The 24956-nt window shown below is 38.0% G+C and overlaps 1 protein-coding gene across 17 annotated transcripts in view; it reads left to right on the top strand.

Annotated features, from left to right (window-relative positions):
* Positions 1 to 421: 421 nt before the first annotated feature.
* Positions 422 to 24956, top strand: part of SYNRG (synergin gamma) — an 87106-nt gene continuing 62571 nt past the window's right edge. For 5 of the 17 annotated variants that reach the window (XM_058704223.1, XM_058704222.1, XM_058704217.1 and 2 more), the window contains exons 1-4: positions 425 to 586; positions 7381 to 7421; positions 10952 to 11073; positions 24755 to 24885. In XM_058704223.1, the coding sequence (XP_058560206.1) occupies positions 510 to 586; positions 7381 to 7421; positions 10952 to 11073; positions 24755 to 24885 (371 nt within the window). In that variant the 5' untranslated portion in view covers positions 425 to 509. Of the gene's footprint in view, positions 587 to 7380; positions 7422 to 10951; positions 11074 to 24754; positions 24886 to 24956 lie in introns of all 17 variants that reach the window. The other 12 variants (XM_058704214.1, XM_058704210.1, XM_058704215.1 and 9 more) reach the window with 8 other exon arrangements.

Below are 24956 nucleotides of genomic sequence, written 5' to 3'. Positions count from 1 at the left end.
AAGCTGCCGGGTTCCGGGGGAGAGAGATGATCACTCATCAGCGCTGTGAAGCTATCAAAGGAGCGTCCAGGATCCATCTATTCTTTACGGGTAAAAATCATAAAGGAATACCCGTGCACTCATCATTGCAGTTTTCAAAGCAGGATTCGATCTTCTCTTCACTAACCAACAAGGTGCTTTTTCAAACTGAGGAACGACAGTGCTTTACCGCTGGGCCGCCAGCCGGGCCCTGCAGAGAGCCTTGCCAGACAATGAATCAGCTACCCGAGCCGCCCAGACAGCCTCAGAACTAGAAACACACGTGGAGGACCCCGGGGGGCGGTTGAGTCACGGGACGAGAGCGCGCGGCCACCGCCCCTGCCTCCGCCTCTGGGGCGCGGGGGATCACGTGGGCGCAGGCCCCGCCCCGTCGCCGAGTTCGCGGCTTGGTGGGGCTGGCTTTTGCCCCGGAAGTGGCTGTCTTCAGCTGACAGCTGCTTGTAAGGTGGCGACGGCGGGCCCGGAGAAAGATGGCGCTGCGGCCGGGAACGGGAGCTGGGGGCGGCGGGGCAGCGGGAGCCGGCGCGGGGGCCGCCGGGGCAGGCAGGTGGGTGTGAAGAGCCGAGTTGGGTCCCAGGGCTGGCTCCGCAGGGGCGAGGACTGTTTGGAGGTTCTGACGGTTTTCGCCCGCTTCGACCCCTTTTTCCTTTGGCACTGGGCTACGGGAGAAAGGGGTCCCCCGGGGATCTAGGCCGAGTGGGTGGAGGAGCCCGACATCCGTGTCCTGTTTCCCAGGCTCAGGGGCACTGGTGCTGGGGCCGAGCAGTGAGCGAGAGCGTCCCAGTGCGGGGAGGAGGAGCAGGAGGTGAGGGTCCGCTTGGCTGAGCTGGCACCCAGCCAGGCTGGGGAGAGCAGCAACCCCGACGCCTCGCTCCGAGCGACCAGACTTCCCTTTCCCAGGGCTTGCCGGGCTTGAGCAGGGAGAGAGTCGGGAAGGCTCTCCTCACAAAGGGAACGATCTGGTCACAAAGCTGAATAGCTGTTTGCAAGAGGTGTGTGTGTACTATTCGTCTCCCCCCCCCCCCCCCCTTTAGAATGTTCTGTCCTTTTTATCTCCTTAACACACGACAAACAGCAGGAAATTCTGAAGACGTTTGAATGGGCTCGTGTAGACGTAACTCTTAAGTCTTGTCTCCTTATTAAAATCAAATCACTATTAAACAGCAGTTACGCAGTTATTAAAACAAAGCTTCCAGGCTTTTACTTAGACCTTAAACAAATCTGCCCTCTGCCATATAAGTAATTGCCTGTGGTTCTCATGTCCAGAATGATAAAGGAGAAGAACGTTTGCAACTTGACAAGTTCATCACTGAAGGAAATAATTTTGTTCTGGGAAGTTTTCACCCCACTTGTATAATGACCTAGGCTGAGTTTGTTTTGCTAGCCAACACATAATGCATACACATTTGAAGATAAAATCAGCGCTTTATCTTCAGCATCCTAAATTATTTTTGGAAAACAAAGTGTTAGTTTTTTGATAGGCAGTGTTTTAATTTTGGAGTCACAAACACTACTGAAGTGTAGTCTTTAAAATTATCACCTCCTGCAGGTGTTTATATATAGGCTAGGAAAAAAAGGCGGTGGCTGTTGAATAAACCACCTGTGTGCAGCCCCATTTTCCGTTTCCTCTACACATCTTTCACTTTAGATTTAAAACTGTTTTTCTAATTTACGCTGTTTCATCGCAGTCTTTTATGAATACTTGATATAAGTCAGGTTTTGGCTGCAGAAGACACATGTGTAATAATGTCTTTTCTATATGTGATAACAGTTTCTAAAATGTTCTCGAGTGGCATTAATTTGATCAAGTATATGATTAATCATAGCACGAAGTTCTGGGGAAAATATAAACTTAAAAGAATTTGGTATTTTAGGCCCAGGGGTTTTCTTTTGGTTGGTTGGTTTGGTTTCTGTTTTGGGTGGGTGGGGAAGACCTTAGGTGCAGAAAGTTGAGTGGATCATTCTCCTTAGCTTACAGTATTTTAATGTCACCAGTCCATGAACACACATTTTAAAAAATAAGTGTGGCCTGAGTTGTGATAGAAGTTAGAATGATTGATTTTAAAATTTCTTTCATTTATAAAATTTGTTTAGAGTAACATCTGCCTTCTAAAACTAGAGGATATATATGAGAAGGGAAAGGAGTTAAAATGATCCTTGCCTCGAAAATGTGTGGTGAGCGTTACATATATTGGAAACTTTCTGGGGCTGAAAAGCTGTATGCTCAATAAAGAAAGGATAGTATGGTTTTTAACATTTTGGTAGCCTAAGTATATTTCTAAGGGAAGAGCCAGGCATCGTTTCTTAGCTTTTAGTGGAGAAAATCCAGAAGCTGTAAGGTACCATTTTTCTTAGATACTTGTTTCTATTCTGAGAGACTAAACAAAAAGCAGTGGCATTTTCCAGCTTTATTAATGTTAGCCTACTTTTGATAGGTATCCTGATTGGGCTACTTTAAAATAAATGGTAGAGTTATATAAAAAGGGCAAAAGTTACCCAAGAGATGTGAAGTAGAAAAAAAAATTTTTTAAGACAACTACAACAGAGAAAAAATTGTTGAAAGATCTTGATTAGTCTGTATCCTTCTGGGATATTATCATTTGTCTATTTTTTTCCTGCTCTTTTATAAACTCCTTAAGGGCTTCCTCATCTTTTTCTCTTCCACTTTCTCTTCCACTGCTTCTGGCACATTCTAACATAGAAAACATTCTAGGGGTGCCTGGGTGGCTCAGTCGGTTAAGCGTCCGACTCTGGCTCAGGTCATGATCTCACGGTCCGTGAGTTCGAGCCCCATGTCGGGCTCTGTGCTGACAGCCAGGAGCCTGCTTTGGATTCTGTGTCTCCCTCTCTCTGACCCTTCCCCGTTCATGCTCTGTCTCTGTCTCTCTCAAAAATAAGCATTAAAAAATTTTTTTTTAAAAAAAGAAAACATTCTGTAAATATTTGTGGATTCAAGGCACATCAAAAGCAAAGGACTATTTTATCTGGGCCTCAGTTGGAGGAAGAGGAAGTGGTCAAGGGATTGTCATAGGAGATGTGAAGGCCTACTGAACGCAAGGGGAATAGCACATAGGCCAGATGGATTGTGACACTAAGTGGGAGATGAGATTTATGAGATAAAACTGAAAAAAAATTGTGCTGAAACAGGAGGGGGCCTTGGATATAAACTAAGGAAATTCCATATAAGGGGGAATCATTACATAGTTTTAACCCCAGGAATAGCCTTATCAAATGGTCCTTTAGGAAGATGCGCCTCACCTCTGCTATATGAGCTGTATCTTGTAGAGTCTGGAGGTAGGGAGATCCTTGAGGAAGTGTTGCTGGAGTCCATGCCTGAGAAGTGCAGGTTAGTAGCAAAGGTACCTGAAAGGGGGAATGAGTGAGGTACGCATGTGGCAAGTAGACCTCAGTTCTGCTTTCATGCTAGGCTATCAGTAAAAATAGTGGGTTTTACCTTTGAAAATAAATTGTTGGTCATCTTGCTGCCCAGTTTTGGGGGGCTTTTGTTTGGTTGGTTTTGGCTTTTTTTTTTTTTGCCAAACTTATGCTTTCTTATCAGTGTCTTAGCTGCTTGTCCAACCAGTCTTGAAGCACGTTGCTGTTAGTCTAAACATTCCAGAGAATCATACGAATGGTACATAGGTCACTAAGGAGTTTGGGTTGCTAAATAATTACTGGAGCAAATCATGTTTGTCAGTAATGTTCTTCATTCAGTTTTTGTTTGTGTTTTCAAGGTAACCTTTATGTGTGTACATTTATTCTTGTCTATTTGATTGTCTTCGTTGGGACCTTGGCAGACTTGCAGTTCTGTGTCATCATTTGACAGAGGGGAAACAGGACAGGGTGGTGAAGGGGTTTGCATGGAGCTTTACAGTTAATTTATGGCTGAACTGGAAAAAATGTAACTTCAGTTTCCAGTTTTTACTTAGCCACTAAGACATACTGGTAATTGTAAATCTTTAAGATTTGGAAAAGTCTTGACAAGTTAATTATCTAAATGCATTGTTTCTAAGTTTATAAATCTTAGTGTATGTGAGTACCTTTTAAAAAAATAATACTACTGAATTTCAACTTGCAGTTTAAACATTCTATCCAGTTAACAAATTACTTAGCTAATACATCTTGTGTGCAGTACAGAAAAGTCCTCTCTTTGGGTGCAGGCCTGCTTGTCAGCAGTAGAATTTGCTAACAGTTCAGATCCTCTTCAAAGCTATAAATAACATATAGTCAGATAGATGTCCAACTAGAACTTGGTAAACCACCTGACAACTTTTTTTTTTTTTTAATTAAAAATATGTTAGAGCCAAAAGACTGGAAAGTTTGGGTTTTAGCCTTTTTCCTGGGAAGGGGGGGTATTACACACTAGAAAAATGCAAGGATACATAAATTTGGCAAATAATTTCTAGCTTTCACTAGATTCTAAAGATTGCCTGAAACCCCTTTCAGATCCTTGACTCCCAGATTAAGAATCTTTCCCACTCAGACGTTTTCTTCCTTGAATTGTTCCATTTTCTTTCCCTCCATTCTCAAAGAAAGAAGTCCCTCTTCCTTTTCAAAGCAGATCCCTTTTGCTGCCAGGCTGTGTCTAAGCATATCTTTTGTATCCTAAACCTTTCTCCCTACAGGTCCAAGAGTTTCTCCTCCTCTTAAAACTGTTTACTCAAAGATCGGCATTTTCGGAAGCAATGATCTTTTTTTGTTAATCCTTATTCTGATCAGCTTTTCTACAGCATTAAATACTGGTAACTACTTCCTTCTTCCTGCAATATGGTTCTTCCTTAGTTATAACTTGCAGTTATAACCAAGTCCCTTGGTTCTCAATGACCATTCTCTACTCAGTTTCACCATAAGAATTCTCCAAGTTGCTCTTTGTTGTCGTCTCCCTATATATGCACATTCCCTTGGCTATTTCATTCACAACCAGAGCTTAATTTTTTTTTTTTTTAACCTTTATTTAAAAGAGCCTAGCCATGGGCCCCTGGGTGGCTCAGTCTGTTGAGCGTCGGACTTCAGCTCAGGTCATGATCTCGAGGTCCGTGGGTTCAAGCCCCGCCCTGCGTTGGGCTCTGTACTGACAGCTCAGAACCTGGAGCCTGCTTCAGATTCAGTGTCTCCCTTTCTCTCTACCCCTCCCCTGCTCATGCTCGCTCGCTCTCTCTCTCTCTCTCTCTCTCTCAAATAAATAAATGTTAAAATAAAAGAGCCTAGCTAGATTGATCTGGACTCTTCTCCTGAGCTTGAGTTACTTTTCTGATTGCCTGCTAGATCGCTCCTCAGGGATGCACATCTACTGCCCTTCCCCCCAAACCTACTCAAGGGTTCCTTCTTTTGGGAAACAGTATTACCATCCTTGCCATTTGCTCAGGCTCAGAATCTCAGCAACGTCTTCAGCTCTTTCTGCTGCTTCACTGCTTTTCCCCATTCTGCCAATTGCCAGGTCCTCTTCATTCTTCCTTTTGAATAGCTTTCATTCACCGCCTCTTTTCCAGTATCACTATTCTGGTTATAGCTCTTTTCATCTCTTATTAAGATGATTATGGTAGAGGGTGCCTGGGTGGCTCAGTTGGTTGAGCGTGCAACTCTTGGTCTCACAGTTCATGCATGATCCCATGGTCTGTGAGATTGAGCCCCACTCTGGGCTCTGCACTGACAGCATGGAACCTGCTTGGGATTCTCTCTCTCCCTCTCTCTCCCTCTCTCTCTGCTCCTCCCCTGCTCACGTGCACATTCTCTCAAAATAAATAGGTTCTCCCAGAGTAAACTTTAAAAAAAACATTATCGTGCTAGTTTCTTTGCTGATTCTTTTTGCTTCAAAGCTCTGCCTTACCGTGTTTCTAGAAAAACCTAAACTACATTTCTGATCATTTCACTCTCCTGCTTAGAACTTCTCACATCAGGGAAATGCAGATCCAAATCATGAGATAATACTTCATACCCATTAGCATAACCATTATCAAACAAACAAAAACAAAGTAACTAGTGTTGGTGAGGATGTGGAGAAATTGGAACCCCATGCATTGCTGGTGAGAATGTAAAATGGTGCAGTTGTTGTGGAAAACAATTTGGCAGTTTCTCAGAGAATAAACACAGAATTACTATATGACCCAGCAATTCTACTCCTAGATATATGCCCAAAATAATTGAAAGAGGGACTTACACAGATACTTGTATACTAATGTTCATAGCATTATTTACAACAGCCGAAAGGTGGAAACAACCCAAGTGTCCATCAGCAGATGAATGGATAAGCAAAAGGTGGTATGTACACACAATGGAGTATTTGTTATTCAGCCATAAAAAGGAATGAAATGCTAATACCTGCTACAACATGGATGAACCTTGAAAACATTATGCTAAGTGAAATAAGCTAGCTATGAAGTATAAAAGTATCATATGATTTCACTTAGTGTGAGGTAGCTAGAATAGCAAATTCATAGAAACAAAAAGTGGTAGCTACCAGGGGTTGGGGGAGGGAGTGATCGCGAGGTCTTGTTTAATTGGTATAGTCTGTTAGGGATAATGAAAACATTCTTGAAATGGATCATGGTGATGGTCGTACAACATTGTGAGTGTACTTAATGGTACACACTATACACTTAAAAATGGTTAAAATGGTAAAATTTTGTCACGTGTGTTGTACCACAATTAATAATCTCTGACTTCATACAATATTCAAAGTAAAATCAAACAGCTTAAAGGTCCTCTACTGTCTGCTTGCTTCTCTAATCCTGTATCTTATATTCAATCCTAAATCTCTAAACACAAAGCTCTGGCCTCAGAGCTTTTGCTCAAACTATATAGTATGACTCTCTTCAAGGTTCAGTTTAAAAGATAACTTCACAAAAGTCCCCGAGATATAACCCATCAAATTAATCTTTTTCTTTTCATCTCTATTAGTATTTGGGGCCTCTCATAGCACTTAGCACACTTTATTTGATGCTGCAGTTAGTAGCTTGTGTGCGTGTCTTCAACAAGACTGTGCACTAATTCAGTTCCCTCATGTAGTAGTTACTCAGTAAATGTTCGCCAAACTGAATATAATCCAACCTTCTCAATTTATGGATGGAGAAATTGGAATCCAAGGAAGTCACATAGTGACAGACCAGGACTAGTTTCAATGTCTTGTTTTCTAGTTCACAACTTTTCTCCCTGCACTGACATGCCTGCCGTCATGCATCCTGTGGATGTTCGATCTGTGTTGCTATCGGGTAGTTCAGTATCGTACTACAGAACAAATGGCAGGACCCTGTCCACAGTTCTTTTGTGTATATAAAGAATTACATGTTTTGTTTGAAATCTTTGTACATAGAAGATCCTGATATGTTTTTCTTCTGTTTTTAGCTTCATGTTTCCAGTTGCAGGTGGAATAAGACCCCCACAAGGTATGTGAAAGCTGAAATTTTAAACTTTTTATTTTTCACTGTTATGTTTCTGAACTTGGGAACTAATTGGATAAAGAAGTCCTATTGCTGCGAAATAGAGTAAAATTTTCCTATAGTCTTGAACCCGTATGCCAGCTATGCTTGAAATTTCTCAAAAATTGTGTAATTCTAGATTGTTAGCTCCATAGGGCAGAGGCTATGTCTGTCTTATGCTAGTCGGTATCTACAGCACCCGGTATGCTGATAGAAAATTATAGGGGCTCTGTGGATGTTTGTTGAGTGGATAAAAGAACCTCTTTAATTGTTTGATACTACCGTGTTTTCTCTGTATGAATTTGGTCTTATGTATATAAGAGATCACATATTCTGATTTGGTATAAATTATTTTAAGTCTCAGTTTTATTCTCTTCAATTTCTTTAGTGGGTATATTCCTTCTCTCTGTTTCAGACAAGGCCCCACCAAAGTCAGTTCTAGCTGTGTCTTCAGGGAAACCATAGTGAACTGATCTAATCTTGACTCATGGTACTGTGCCACTGGGACACAGTGTCGAAGAAAGAATATGTCTGCCCTTCTCTTCTTTCTGCTCACACCCTCTTCACTGTACCCCCGACACATACCAGTCTGCTTCTGAAAGCTGGCCCTTCTCACAAAGCCAATGTTGATTGCTTATGGTAGAATTGCTGGAGAAACAAGAGACTCCCAGATCACCAATAGAGATGAAGGATAACGAGTGGCTCAGTAGCAGGTGGTCAGTGGCTCATACTGACTTTGTCTCCATTTGTAATCAGTGATGGAGGTTGAGTTTCAGGTAAATTTTTCCAGGAGTCAGTTGTATTCCTTTCATTGTGCTCACATTTATGCATTATTTAAGCTATCTGTAATTAGATATGTCCCAGATTTGGATAGAATAGTTTGAGATCTTTTGTTCTTTAGGAAAGCATTACAGTTATTCATTTTCATGGCTCAAGATTTTGCATTTTTATAAACTTTAAAGTAAGACTCTGTATGCAGAGCAAGAAGAGAACCCCAAAGATTGCCTGATATTTTTTCTTTTGGAATTTGGAATTGTTTTGAGATTTTTTTCTTTTCATGAAGTATGTTAGAGTAGACTTTTCAGTCATTAGAAGACTTTAAATTATGCATGGATTGTTTCTCAAAGCATATACGAGAAGCTGACAGGAAGAGTCGCCAAAAGATCATGAGTAGGTGAACAGGAGACGAGAGAGACAAGAGTTTTCACTGTGCATACTTTTATGCTTTTAAACGTTGTACCAAATACCTAAATTACCCATTCAAGAATTAAATAACAATAATTCAAATGAATAAGACTGTAGGTCCAAAGAGGCAAAAGGGAAAACATGTAAGTTCCATGAGGGTAAGGACCTCTTGGAACTTGTTCACTGCCATGTCCCTAGAATGATGCCTGACAAGGAGTAGGCCCTCAAATATTTGAATAAATGATTGAATGAATAAGTGAATGCCAATACTTCTGTTACTTATAAATGTGGATGTTCATGCTTCTAAAATTAAACTGTGAATAAGTAACCTTTAAGGTACACAGAACCCACAAGATAAGCATGGTTACTTTCTCAGACCTTTAATTTTTTTTTAACTAGTTAGAACCAACATAGATGTAATAAAATGCAAAATTGGATTGAAATTTGTGTTCGGCACAGGTAGGGAGTTTCGTTTTTTAAATTTATCTGTTTATTTCAAGAAAGAGAGAGAGAGAGAGAGAGAGAGAAAATCCCAAGCAGGCTCCGCATTGTGAGCTCAGAGCCTGACATGGGGCTCAATTTCATGAACCATAAGATCATGACCTGAGCTGAAATCAAGAGCCAGATGCTTAACTAACTGAGCCACTCAGGCACCCTGGGATTTTATTTTATTCACAGTTGAATACCAGCTCTCTAGAACTGTGCCTAAAATATAGTAGGCACTTAGTATTTATTAAATTCCCAAAGGGATGTTTCTTCAGTCTCCTCCCCTCTTGGGAATACTAAATTGAAAAAATTTGGGAGATACTATTCTCATGATCATTTTCCTGCCATTGCATCATTTAATTGTCATGCTGATGGCTATTTGTGGTAAATGTTATATTAACTATTCATATAACGAAAGACAAGAAGAAGATCATTCCTTCAAGCATATTAGGTATTAAACAGTTATACAGATGAGAAACCGAGGCATAGAAGTTAAGCAAGTTACTCAAAGTCCCAGAGGTACCAAGTGACATTTCTAGTTGGCATCCAGAGTTCATGCTATTTAGTATATGTGTTATTGTATTAGTTATATGCTGCTGTGTAAAAAATACCCCAAAACTTTTTTTTTTTTCTTTTTTTTTCCAACATTTTTTTTTTTTATTTATTTTTGGGACAGAGAGAGACAGAGCATGAACGGGGGAGGGGCAGAGAGAGAGGGAGACACAGAATCAGAAACAGGCTCCAGGCTCCGAGCCATCAGCCCAGAGCCTGACGCGGGGCTCGAACTCACGGACTGCGAGATCGTGACCTGGCTGAAGTCGGACGCTTAACCGACTGCGCCATCCAGGCGCCCCATCCCAAAACTTTTTTTAAAAAATCCATTTTATTATTTGACACTGTGTCTGCAGATCAGGTATCTGGAAATGGCTTCACTTGGGTGGTTTTGGCTCAGGGCCAGAGAGATTGCAGTAAAGATGTCAACTAGGGCTGTGGGCATCTTAAGGTTTGTTAGGGCTGGGTCATCTGTTTCCAAGATGGCTCACTCTCATGGATGACAAATTGTGCTGCCTTTTGGCAAGAGGTTTCAGTTCCATGCCACATGGATTCTCTGTAGGACTGCTTGAGTATTCTTTTTTTTTTTTTTTTTTTAATGTTTATCTTTATTTTTGAGACAGCATGAGTGGGGGAGAGGCAAAGAGAGAGGGAGACACAGAATCAGAAGCAGCCTTCAGGCTCTGAGCTGTCAGCACAGAGCCCGACACGGGGCTCAAACTCGTCAACTGCGAGATCATGACCCGAGCCGAAGTTGGACGCTCAACCGACTGAGCCACCCAGGCGCCCCTTGAGTATTCTTATGATGTGGCAGTAGCTTTCCTCAGAGCAAGAAGGAAGATATATTGGCTTTTAAGAACTAGCCTTGGAAGTTACACACTGTCATTTCCACCATACCCTATTGGTTATACTGGTGAGCCCTATTCAATGAGGGAGGGAATTACAAAAGGTATGAATACCAAAGGGCAGAGATTGCTGGAGCCCATCTTGAAGGCCAAATGTCACAACTAGGTCATATATTAGTTTTTTTAATATGCACAAAAATTCTGTTATCTTCGCTTTACAGATGAAGTTTTGTAACTTGCCTAAGATCTCATAGCTAAGTAATTAACTAATGGAGTTGGAATTCATATTCAAGTCTGTCCCACTTCACGGCCTGTGCTTTTCCGCTAAACTGTGCTGCTTCCCAAGTAACAAGTTGTTTATGTACTTACAGTTTTTGGAAAATAGACTGTAAAATATATTGACTTTAATGATGCCCTTATGTTTTTCAGCAGGACTGATGCCAATGCAGCAACAAGGATTTCCTATGGTCTCTGTCGTGCAGCCTAATATGCAGGGCATGATAGGGATGAGTTACAGCTCTCAGATGCCCCAAGGACCTATGGCCATGCAGGTACTGGCTTCTTTAACCAATAGTTTACACAGTTATTGTTTGTTGGTACGTGTCACATACTAAGAGCTGCATACTAGGAGCCTAATGTTCTATTTGGCAGTAAATGTAGTCTGAATGTTAGGTGGCTTCCTTCAAAATGAAATGAAGATATGTTCATAAGAGTGTGGGGGGAAACCAAGATAAATCATTTAAGGAAAATCTGGTGACTACTTTATTTGATTAGTGATTTAGAATTATTATTATTATTATTATTATTAGAACAAGAAGAAGAAGAAGAAGAATTTTAGAATGACATCTTGGGAAGTTCAGGGACCTAATGCCATGAAGTAGCATTGATAGAAGTAGCATTACTCTCATGAAAGGAACAGTGTCATTGTTTGGAAGACTTAGGGCCTTCTTTATATTGAATTATGTAATCCCCATAACAACTTTTAAGAGGTAGTGTCTCTATTTTTCTGAGGAGGAATCTGCAGCTTTGTGAGGATGCTCACATTGCATAGGAAGTTGGGATTTGAACCTAAGTCTTGAGTAAGTTTGTATTATCCAAATTATACATTGAATTCTCTCTTAAGAGCATTAGGGAGCCACTGAATAGTTTGAAGCAGTGGAATGACACAATGAGATTTGTATTTCAGAAAGATCATCCTGACTGCTGACTAGAGAATGATTGGAGGGAGAGAGGAGGGCAAAAATGGATGGAAGGAGAATCATTAAAAGGCTGATGTAGTCAGAGCAGGTGAGATGTTGACTGATTAAAGCAAATACTATTACATCTTTATTTTAGAATCGGTAAATGAAATTGATGGTATCAGGATTTAGTAAGCACAGCCTAAGATGGGCTGATTCATTTTGGATCTCCATGTCTTTGTAAATTATCTTCTCTAGCTATGATATCCATTTAAACCAAGTAACCAAATAAACTGAATCCAGGAGTCTGATCTTTGAATGGTTGAATGCAAAGTGTTACGGTGTTATTTTTTAAATAAACATATTCATTCACAAATCAGCCAGAATAAAAAGTTTCCATACTGTTAAAAAATATTTTCATGCCATATATTTTGATTTTACCCAATTATTTAAAATTTTCTATTTCAGTGCGTTTATCATGTATAAACACATATATATGATTTATAAATAAGTAATATTTGGGATTTATAAGCAGAATTTAAGTTGAAACTTGTTATGTTGAAGTTGTATAGGCAAATGAGGCTTCTGTGTTGTATGTAAAGATTTGGGAAGACTTTTGGAATCATTCCTTATTCCTCTCTAATAGAAAGAAATAGGAATAAATTGAGCTTTTGTAGGTTTTTTTTTTTTAACGTTTATTCATTTTGAGTGGAAGAGAGTACGCATTCACAAGCAGGGAGGGACAGAGAGAGAGAATCCCAAGCAGGCTCCATGCTTAGCACAGATGTGGGTCTGGATCCCACCATGACATCATGACCTGAGCCAAAAACAAGATTTGGACGCTTAGCCAGCTGAGCCACCCAGGCACCCTGAACTTTTGTAGGTTTTAAATCCGTGTTACTCAGTTTTTGCTAGGTTATGCTGTAGAAAAAGCAATCCCAAAGTCTCTGACTTACAAAAACAAAGGCATGTCCTTGGAAGGTTGGCTATGACCCCGCTCTGTGTTCTCTTTATCCTGAGACTCTTACCTAGGACATCCCAGACTTTTGGCATAGGGCAAAGAGATGGCCAAACACTGTTATAACTTTTAAAGCTTCTTCTCAGAGGTTGCATTCATTAGTCACTTCTACTTAACCAAAGTAGTGTGACCAAAACGAACATCAGTAAGGGGAAGAACATACCAGGAAGAATGCACATCACATAGGAATGTGTAATCTTAGAGTAAAGGCAGCAAATAACTGGAAACAGTTTACCAGAGAATGCAATATTATGTTTTTTATTGAAAAGTGTACAGTATAATGATTAAATAATTCTATACAGGGAGCCTGCTTGGGATTCTCTCCCTTTCTCTCTGCCTCTCCCCCACTTGTGTGCTATCTCTCTCTCTCAAAATAAATAAACTAAAAAGAAAACAATTCTATACATTACTCAGTGCTCATCAAGATAAGTGTACTCTTGATCCCCTTTTTTCCAACCCTCCTCCCAGCTACCTCCATCTAGCAACCACTAGTTCCCTTTATTTATTTATTTATTTAAAATTTTTTTACATTTATTTATTTTTGAGAGAGAGAGAAAGACAGAGAGAGGGAGGGAGGGGCAGAGAGAGATGGAGACACAGAACCCGAAGCAGGCTCCAGGCTCTGAGCTGTCAGCACAGAGCCCCGTGCGGGGCTCAAACCCATGAACTACGAGATCATGACTTGAGCTGAAGTCAGACACTCAACTGACTGAGCCACCCAGGCACCCCTAGTTCTCTTTATTTAAGAGTCTGTTTTGGGCACCTGGGTGGCGCAGTCGGTTAGCGTCTGACTTCGGCTCAGGTCATGATCTCACCGTCTGTGAGTTCAAGCCCCACGTCCGGCTCTGTGCTGACAGCTCAGAGCCTGGACCCTGTTTCAGATTCTGTGTCTCCCTCTCTCTCTGCCCCTCCCCCACTCATGCTCTGTCTCTCTCTGCCTCTCAAAAATAAAGAAAACTAATAAAAAAATTTTTTTAAAAAAAGTCTGTTTTTTGGATTGTCTCTCCTTTCTTTTCTTTTCTCTTTTTTTTTTCTTGGTTGGGGGTGGTGGAGGGAGCTGTTCCTTTGTTCTGTTTCTTAAATTCCACATATGAGTGAAATCATGTAGTATTTGTGTTTCTCTGAGTGACTTGTTTCACTTGGCATTATAATCCCTAGGGTCTTTCTATATCATTACAAATGGCAAGATCTCATTCTTTTTTTTGGCTGAGTAATATTACATTATATGTATATATAAAAGATGTCATATATATGTATATTACATCTTTATCCATCTATCAGTAGACACTTCGGCTGCTTTCATATCTTGGCTATTGTAAATAATGCAGCACTAAACATAGGAGTGCATAGTGTTTTCATTTTCTTTGGATAAAAAATACCCAGCAGTGGGATTCCTGGATCATATGGTAACTATATTTTTAATTTTTTGAGGAACCTCCATACTGTTTTCCACAGTGGCTGCACCAATTTGCATTCCCACCAAAGGTGCAGGAAGGTTTCTTTTGCTCCACGTCATGTCAACATTTGTTATTTCTTGTATTTTTTATTTCAGCCATTCTGACTGGTGTGAGGTGATGATCTCATTGTAGTTTTGATTTGCATTTCTCTGATGATAAGGGATGTTGAGCATCTTTTCATGTGTCTGTTGGCCATCTGGATGTCTTCCTTGGAAAAATGTCTATTGAGGTCCCATTTTTAATTGCCTTGTTTTTATGGTATTGAAGTATATAAGTTCTTTATCTAGTACTTTGGATATTAACCCCTTATCGGATATATTATTTGCAAGTATCTTCTTACATTCAGTAGGTTGCCTTTTCATTTTGTTGATGATTTCCTTTGCTTTGCGCAAGATTTTTATTTTGGTGTAGTCCCAAAAGTTTAATTTTCCTTTTGTTTCCCTTGCCTGAGGGGACATATCTAGAAAAATGTTTCTGTGGCCAATTTCAAAGAACTTATTGCCTATGTTTTCTTCTAGGAATTTTACAGTTTCAGGTCTTAAATTTAGGTCTTCAATCCATTTTGAACTTATTTTTCTGTATGGTGTAAGAAAGTGGCCCAGTTTCATTATTTTGCATGTAGCTGTCCAGTTTCCTGGCACCATTTGTTGGAGAGGCTGTCTTTTCCCTATTGTATGAACTTGCCTCTTTTATTGTAGATTAACTGACTGTATAAGCATGGGTTTATTTCTAGGAGCTCTGTCCTGTTCCAGTTGATCTTTATGTCACTTTTTGTACTGGTACCATATTGTTTTGATTACTACAGCTTTGTAATATATCTTGAAATTTGGGATTGTGATACCTCCAGCTTTCTCAAGATTGCTTTGGCAAATAGAGCTCTTTTGTGGTTCCATATAAATACATTTTAGTATATTATTTGTTCTAGTTCTCTGAAAAATGTTGGTATTTTGATAGGGATTGCATTGAATCTGCAGGTTGCTTTGGGTAATATGAATATTTTAACAACATTAATTCTTCCAATCTATGAGCTTGGACTATCTTTCCATTTGTTTGTGTCATCTTCAGTTACTTTTATCAGTATCTTATAGTTTTCAGAGTATGAGTCTTTTGCCTCCTTGTTTAAATTTATTCCTAGGTATTTTATGACTTCTGGTGTAATTGTAAATGAGATTGTTTTCTTCATTTCTTTCTGCTACTTCCATTATTAGTGTGTAGAAAAGCAACAGTTTTCTGTATATTAATTTTGTATCCTGAAACTTTACTGAGTTCATTTATCAGTTATCATAGTTTTTTGGTGGAGTCTTTAGGGTTTCCTATTGATAGTATCATGTCATCTGCAAATAGTGACAGTTTTACTTCTTCCTTATTTTGGATGCTTTTTATTCCTTTTTCTTCTCTGTTTGCTGTGACTAAGACTCCCAATACTATGTTGAATAAAATTGGTGAGAATGAATACTCTTGTCTTGTTCCTAATGTTAGAGGAAAAGCTCTCAGTTTTTCACTGTTGAATATAGCTGTGGGTTTGGGGTATATGGCCTTTATTATGTTGAGATATGTTCCCTCTAAACACATTTTGTTGAGTTTTTACTAATGAATGGATGTTGTATTTTGTCAAGTGCTTTTTCTGCTTCTACTGAAATTATCATACAGTTTTTATCCTTTCTCTTGTTAATGTGATTTATCAGTGTTGATTGCAGATATTGAGCCACTCTTACATCCCTGGAATAAACCCCATTTGATCATGGTGAATGATTTTTTTAACGTGTTGTTAGATTTGGTTTGCTAATATTTTGTTGAGGATTTTTATATCTATGTTTTGCAGACATATTTGCCTATAGTTTTCTCTCTCTCTCTCTCTCTCTTTTATTTTGTTTTTTTTGTTTTTGTTTTTGTTTTTTGGTAGTGACTTTATCTGGTTTTGGTATATGGGTAATCCTGGCCTCATAGAATGAATTTGGAAGCTTTCCTTCCTGTTCTATTTTTTGGAATTGTTTGAGAAGAATAGGCATTAACTCTTCTTTAAATGTTTGGTAGAATTCACCTGTGAAGCTGTCTGGTCCTGGACTTCTGTTTTTTTGGGAGTTTTTGATCATTGATTCAATTTCATTGCAAGTAATCAGTGTTCAAATTTTCTATTTCTTCTTCCTCATTCAGTTTTAGAATGTTACATATTCCTAGGAATTTATCCATTTCTTCTAGGTTGCCCATTTGTTGGTATATAATTTTTCATAGTATTCTCTTATAATCCTTTGTGTGGTTTTTTTCTCCTTCATTTCTGGCTTTATTTATTTAGAGTCTTCCCTTTTTTCTTGGTGAGTCTGGCTAAAAGCTTATCAATTTTGTTTAACTTTTGAAAGAACCAGCTCCTAGTGTCATTAATCTGTTCTATTGGGTTGTTGTGGGTTTTTTTTTTTTCAGTCTCTATTTCACTTATTTCTGCTGTAATCTTTATTATTTCCTTCCTTTTACTTTTTTTTTCCTAGTTTCTTCAGATGTAAGGTTAGGTTATTTATTTGAGATTTTTCTGGTTTCTTGATGTAAGACTATATTGCTATAATCTTCCCTCTTAGAACAGCTTTTGCTGCATCCCAAAGATTTTGGACAATTGTGTTTTCATTTTCATTTGTCTCCATCTATTTTGAGATTTCCTCTTTGATTACTTGATTGACCCATTCATTGTTAAGTATGTTATTTAGTCTCCATATATTTGTATTGTTTTTTTTCAGATTTTTGCTTGTAGTTGATTGTTAGTTTTATACTGTTGTGTTTGGAAAAACTGCATAATATGATTTCAGTTTTTTTAATTTATTGAGATTTGTGGACTAATATGTCATCTGTCCTGGGGAATGTTCCATGTGCACTTGAAAAGAATGTGTAGTCCACTGTCTTGGGGCCGAATGTTCCGAATATGTCTGTTAGATCCCTCTGATCCACGTGTCATTCAAAGCCACTGTTTCCTTGTTGATTTCTCTCTGGATGATCTCTACATGGATGTAAGTGGAGTGTTAAAGTCTCTTACTATTTTTGTATTACTGTCAATTTTTTCCCTTTATGTCTGTTAATATTTGCTTTATGTATTTAGGTACTTCTATGTTGTGTATAGGTATTAGCGATTGTTATATTCCCTTGTCCTTTTGTCTCTTGTTAAAGTCTGTCTTGTACGATGAAAAGAAAGCTAAGGTAACAACATTTACACTTCCATTTGCATGGCAAATGTTTTTACATCCCTTATTACTTTCAGTCTGCATGTATCTTTAGCTCTGAAGTGAGTCTTTTGTAGGCGGCATATAAATGGATCTTGTTTTTTATCCATTCAGTCACCCGATGTTTTTTGATTTGAAAGTTTAGTCCATTTACACTTAAAGTAATTACTGAGGGGCTCTTGGTTGGCTCAGTCAGTAAAGCATGCAACTCTTAATCTTAGGGTTGTGAGTTCAAGCTCCCTGTTGGACATAGAGCTTACTTTAAAAAAATAAAACAGGGGCACCTGGGTGGCTCAGTCGGTTAAGTGTCCGACTTTGGCTGAGGTCATGATCTCACAGTTTGTGAGTTCGAGCCCCGCATTGGGCTCTGTGCTGACAACTCAGAGCCTGGAGCCTGCTTCAGATTCTGTGTCTCCTCCTCTCTCTGCCCCTCCCATGCTCATGCTCTGTCTCTCTCTGTCTCTCAATAATAAATGTTAAAAAATAAATAAATAAAATAAAATAATTTAAATAAAATAATTATTGATAGGCATGTACTCATTGCCATTTTGTTACTTCTTTATGGTTGTTTTTGTCATTCTTTGTTCCTTTTTCTCTTGCTCTTTTTCCTTGTGGTTTGATGGCTTTCTTTAGTGTTATGTTTGGATTCTTCTCTATTTTTTTCTATTATAGGTTTTTGATTTGTGGTTACCATTAGGTTCTTTTATAACATGTTTTGCATGTAGCAGTCTATATGAAGTTGATGGTCACTTAAGTTTGAGCCCATACTAATAGCACTAGATTTTTACTCCCCACCCCCACGTTTTATGAATACAATGTCATATTTTACATCCTTCTATTTTGCAAATCACTTGACTGATTCTTATAATTCGCTTTACTGCTTTTGAGCTTTAACCTCCATGCTGGTTTTATAAGTGATTAATCTGCTTTTATTATGTTTGTATTTACCTGTGAAATTGTTTTCCTTTCATAATTTTCTTATTCCTGATTATGGCTTTTTTTTTTTCTTTCCAAAGAATTCCCTTTAACATTTCTTGTAAGGCTGGTTTAGTGATGAAGTCCTTTAACTTCTGTATGTTTGGGGAACTCTTTATTGCTCCTATTCTGAATAATAACCTTGCTGGGTAGAGTATGTTGTTCACAGGATTTTTTCTTTCAGCACTTTGAGTATTTCATGCCACTCACTTCTGGCCTGCAAAGTGTCTGCTGAAAAGTCAGCTGATAGCTTTATGTAAACTGTTTTCTTCTGATGTTTTTAAAATTCTCTCTTTATCACTACTTTTTAAATTATTGTGTGCCTTAGTGTGGACCTTCTTGTGTTCCTCTTATTGGGGGGTCTCTTATTTCTGGATCTGGATGTCTGTTTCCTTCCACAGATTAGGGAAGTTTTCAGGTATTATTTCTTCAAATAAGTTTTCTGACCTCTTCTCTCTGTCTTCTCCTTCTGGGATCCCTGTACAGGGAATGTTACTACGCTTGATGATGTCACAGAGTCTGCTGAACCTGTTTTTATTTTTTTATTACTCTGTTGTTTTTGCTGTTCAGCTTGGTTGCATTCCATTACTCTGTCTTCCAGGTTGCTGATCCATTCTTCTGCTTCCTCTAATCTGCTGTTGATTTCTCCAAGTGTATGTTTAAATTTCAGTTACTGAATTCTTTAGCCCTGACTGGTTCTTTTTTTTATATTTTCTATATCTTCATTGATGGTCTCACTTAGATTCTCACTATTTTCTCAAGTCCAGAGAGTATCTTTGTGATCATTACTTTGAATTCTTCATCAGGCATATTGCTTATTTCCATCTCATTTAGCTCCCCTCCTACCCCTTTTGATGTGGTTTTCTCTCTGTAATTCACTGTGGAAGGTCTATTCTGTCAGTCTGCAGGTTGTTTTCAGAATTAGTCGCATAGATGTAGCTCCTGTCTTGATGTGCCCATGGGAGGAGGTGAGCTCAGGATCCTCCTACTCTGCTATCTTTCCCAAACTACTCCCATTCTGGTTTTTTGTTGTTGTTGTTGTTTGTTTGTTTGTTTTGTTTTTTCCTTATGCAGGCTCTACACCCAATGTGGGGCTTGAACTTATGACCCTGAGATCAAGTCGTATGCTCTACCAACCGAGTCAGCCAGGTGTCCCCTGGTGTTTTTGGTTTTGTTTTGTTTTTTGTTTTTTTTATAGTAGCTGTCCCAGTGTGCGTGAGGTAGTGTATCATTGTAGTTTTGGTTTTCATTTCTCTAGTAAATGATGTTGAGTATCTTTTCATGTGGTTATTGGCCATTTGTATATCTTCACTGGAGAAATGTTTAAGTCTTTTGCCCTTCTTTGAATTGGGTTTTTTGTTGGTGAATTAATTGTGAGAGTCGTGTCTATATTTTGGATATTAATCCCTTATCAGATATATGATTTGCAAATGTTTTCTCCCATTCTGTGGGTTTCCCTTTTACTCTGTGGGTAGTGTCTCTTAATGTACAAATTTTTAAAGTTTCATGAAGTCTAAGTTGTTTGTTTTTTCTTTAAACGTTTGGTAGAATTCAATAGCAAAGCCATTAGGTCCAGGACTTTTCTTGTTGGGAGATTTTGATTACTGACTAAATCTGTGTAGCTGTATAACAAGTTCTCCCATGTTATTCTTCTTTTCAAAATTATTTTAACTCTTCTGGTTTATCTGTCTTTGCATATAAGTTTTAGAATAACGTTGCTTATATCCAGCTATGAAAAGTCTGGTTGGAGTTTTGATAGGAATTACGGTAAACCTTTTTATCAATTTGGGGAAAATTGACATCTTTAATATGTAGATTCTTGCAATATATGAGCATGGTATGTCTCTCCATTTATTTAGATCTTTGATTTCTGTCATCAGCACTGTATAGTTTTTGGCATTTAAGTTCCTTAAATGTTTTGTTAGATTTACATCTAAGTTTTTGAGTAATTATAAATGGCATTGTAGTTTTTATTTCAATGTTCTGTTCATTGCCAGTATATAGAAATGTGGTTGATTTGGGCATACTTGTTTTGTAACCTGCAACCTTGCTGAACTCACTTATTCTAGGAATTTTTTTCTAGATATCTTGGAATTTTCTATGGAGATAGTCTTGTCCTTTCATCAAATGTTAACATGCTGTATTTGCTTCACATTTTTAAAAGAAATGAAAAAAACAGTTATAATTTCCTTCTTCTACTTCCCCAGAGATAGTTATCACTATCATGAATTGAGTGCTTAGTGTTTTCATATGTCTTCTTGTACTTCTCCTGTTTTAAATGTTTGAATATTCATGAATATTATATATTGTCCAGGTTTTAAAGGTTTATGTAAGCATGTACCCTTCTGCATTTGAGTTTTTTAGTTGACATTGTTTTGCCCCAGAATTTATCCCTGTTATAGAGTGCTGCCAAATATATTCATATAGCTACTGTGTAGTGTTCCACTGCATGAGTATATATTCTTCTGTTGGTGGACATGTAAGTTGCTTCCAATTTGTTGCTATTTGTTTTGTTTTTATTGATTTCTAAGAGTTCATTATATATTCCAGATTCTTACCTTTGTGGTTATTTGTGTGCCCAATATCTCCTCCTATACTTTGGCTTGTTTTTTAATTTTTTGGTGAGGTCATGTAGAAGTTAAGTCAGATGGATAAATCATTTCTTTTATGGTCTGATCTCTTGTGTGCCTCATTAGACCTAGTTCTACCCTGCGATCATAATATTATTCTTCTTACTAAATCAACCTGGAATTGTTCTGTGCTATCAGATATGTGAGTCTAAAGGTCTAATTTTATCATTTTCCATTTGAGTAGCCAGTTTTCTCCAAATCATTTATCAATATCCCATTCTTTACTCATTGATTTCCAAGATGACTGCTGTACTATCCAATTTCTTGATATGCTTTGGATTAGTTTCTGAGCTCTTCTGTTTGTCCTATTGCTATTTCTGTCTGTCCCTGCATCAATAAGTATCTTAGTCTCCTAATCTAGCCTAAGATAAGCCTTGATATCTGCTAGTGTGGATCCTCCTTGTTCTTCTTTTAAAGAATTATAGTTATTCATGGTTCTTTCCTCTTCATGATAAGTTTTAAGATCAGCTTGTCAAATTCCACATAAAATCTGCTGGGATTTTTATTGAAACTGACATTTTTAAATTTTTTGGTCTGTGATATCTCTCCAGTCACTCAAATCTTCAGTAGCCTTCAATATTCTTCATCTTGGGAGTGAACTTCTTTATCTTGAATGTCTTTAGCAGTTGATTAGATATATCTCAGATTTCTGAGTTATTTCTTTTGTCCTGTCATTCACCCAGCATATAACTAATGATTAGTATTTCTTAACCTTTAGGTTTATCTAGATTTTAAAAGAATTAGACTGTATGAATGTATAAACTAACTTTTCAGGAATTCGAAAAAGACAAAATGCCATTTAGCAAGTTTGAATCTTCTTGAAGAACAGAATTTTCTAAATAGGAAGGCAAAGTGTATAATACCTTTCCTTCTTTTATTCTTTATTATTTTTGTGGAATATCTGGTCTGTTAGTCTGTATGAGTTGAGTGGTTTCTTTTGCATTTTATGTGCCTTGGGTAAATGAAGTCAATTTAAAAAGGAACTTAATCCCTCACCACAAAAAAGAAATGGTGATTATGTGACATGATGGAGATATTAGTTAATGCTGTGGTGGTAATCATTTTGCAGTATATAAGTGTATCAAATCAATAGGCTGCATACCTTAAAATTACAGTGTTATATCAACTGTAGCTCAGTAAAGCTGAAAAAAGTAGGGGATTGATTAAGTAAATTGTTTTATTTAAATAAAGCTAGAAAAAAAAAATGTAGTCCTAGGACTATGGTGCTAATTTTTAGCACCAGGAGAACCACGCTGTGATTAAAAGTAAGTATACATTGCCATCCCCACTCAAGATTTACAATAGAGAGTGTTAGTAATTAAGTAATATGTATTACTTATAACTCCTATTGTAAAGTCCTAAAGCCATTCATAAGGCTTCCAAGCTACTACTATTCATTGAGCAGGTATATGCCTGAGCATATGAATAGACACAAAAACAGATTAAAATTTGTTTTAAGTCTGAATCTGTGGTTGTTGTTGGTAATTGGAGAGGCAGTGTAACATAATGATGGAGAATATGCACTTTGGAACCAGAAGCTGCCTGTTTCTAATCTTGGCTCTGTCACTTACAAGCAGTAAGTAAGGTAGTTAACTATTTTGTACTTCTGTTTCCTCATCTGTAAAATGAGAATAATAGTAGCACCTACTGCATAGGTTTGTTATAAGGATTAAGTTAATTAATATACATAAAACCCTTAGAAAAGTCCCTGGGACATAGTAGGGGCTTCATTAGTGTTATTAATAAGACATTCTTATTAATAAGATATTCTTGTTGATCATTATCAGAAATTCTCTAACTCTAAGGATCTTACGTATATTGAGAATAATGTATGTAAATGCCTAATTCTATAGCTGGCATATGGCATGAACACAATAAAATGATACCTATATTATAACTGTTAAGTGTTCATTTTTCTTATCTAGTTGCCTTAATTCTGTATTTGCTTGCAGAATCTTATTTTGTTCCGGGAAAAAAATGGGATCATTATTGTTTTTGAGAGAGTACTTCTTTGTTGTCAGTAACTTTTAATAATTATAATAGCTGCTATTTACTCATATATGCTACACAGTGCTCTAAGTGCTTTACCTATATTATTTGTATCCTCCAATCCTCTGCTATTACAGGGAGGTGCACTTTTTTCAATATTCAGTATGAGGTGACATTTTTTAAGTTTTTTTTCAATGTTTATTTTTGAGAGAGAGAGAGAAAGACACAGAGAGAGATTATAAGCAGGGGAGGGGCAGAGAGAGAGAGAGAGGGAGACATAGAATCCAAAACAGGCTCCAGGCTCTGAGCTGTCAGCACAGAGCACAACGCAGGGCTTGAACCCATGACCTGTGAGATCATGACCTGAACCAAAGTCGGATGCTTAACTGACTTAGCCACCCAGACACCCCATGGTGGTATTTTTGATAATTTCTAAAACAAATATTTTGAGGGAAACACTTAACAGGATTTCTTCAACAAACATTGTTAGATTAAAATTGATATCTTAGGGGTGCATGGGTGGCTCAGTCGGTTGGGTGGCTGACTTCAGCTCAGGTCATGATCTCGTGGTCTGTGAGTTCAAGCCCCGTGTCGGGCTCTGTGCTGATAGCTCGGAGCCTGGAGCCTGCTTTGGATTCTGTGTCTCCCTCTCTCTCTGCTCCTCCCCTGCTTGTGCTCTATCTCTGTCTCTCAAAAATAAATAAATGTTAAAAAAAATTTTTTTAATTTTGATATCTTAGTCTTGTTAAAAAAAAAAACACTTCACTAAAAATGAATTGATGAAAGTTTGAATATATTAAATCCAATAGTGTGAATATAATCTTTACCTTAAGGTAATTTAACTTTTGGTGGTTTACATTAATTTTATATAAGTAGGGGAGTTGCACTTTATTGCAAACACATTCTTCACTCACTATAACTGAAAGAATCCTGGAATCATAGACTAGGCAATCTGGGCAACTAACGTAGCTGGATGCATGCAGTCAGGTTTTTGAAGGAAGAGAGGATAGGTTTAGAAGAAGCAAGGAGAAATATTCCCCTTTTACAGGAAACGTGGAAGAGAAGCAGCAATCTCCAGATAAGAGGGCTTCCAGGGATAGCCATATTTCAATTAGGGAACAGAAGGGGAGCCTTTCAGGGAGAAGGCTGAGGCACAGGAGAATTTCCACTCAGTATAAATTATTCATTATCGTTCTTATCAGTGCCATCATCATTATTATTAGATTTTGTGATTAGCTATAGTGTGATACTATTTTTACTTCTGGACACTTGAGTGAACTTTATACTGTGGTATTAGTATGTAAGTTATTACTGATTAAATATATTTTATTTTCTGTATAAGTTTGGCCATCAGGCCTGTGATACTGAACATCAAAATATTCATTATCCTATCATACATATCAGAAAAGCATGTTTTAATCTCATTTTTGGATTAACTACTGTATGCCAGCCTCTTATCTGTTGCTGGAAAATACAAAGACAGGTAAGATATGATACCTCTTTTCAAAGAGTAGAATATATCTCGTGTGTGCACGTGTGCTTCCATGCATACACACCCTCAGACTGTTAGCAGTGGTCACATCTCAGACAATGAAGGAAATGAAAGGGGTGAGATAGTAAGGGGAACTTTCCATTTTTTGCCTGTGTTTTTTGACTCTATTGTTTAAGAAAGTCCTATAGTTCGTTAATAAAAATATTAAGAAAGAATTTATGGAAGTTATAGTTTTTCTTTGTAATAATTAATAGGAAGAATTGTATTTTCTAAGCCTTTGTTTCTTTCAGGCAGGGATACCAATGGGGCCAATGCCAGCAGCAGGAATGCCTTACCTTGGACAAACACCGTTCCTGGGAATGCGTCCCCCGGGCCCACAGTACACCCCAGACATGCAGAAGCAGTTCGCTGAAGAGCAGCAGTAAGAGACCTCGGGATTCAAACCTGAGGACGCATGATAGCAGTTATTTTAGGAACAGTCACATGGTTTCT

Source organism: Neofelis nebulosa, chromosome 16, assembly GCF_028018385.1.
Source record: "Neofelis nebulosa isolate mNeoNeb1 chromosome 16, mNeoNeb1.pri, whole genome shotgun sequence".
NCBI lineage: Eukaryota > Metazoa > Chordata > Mammalia > Carnivora > Felidae > Neofelis > Neofelis nebulosa.
The sequence above is the reverse complement of the archived record's forward strand: the minus strand, read 5'-3'. Positions and strand labels throughout refer to the sequence as shown.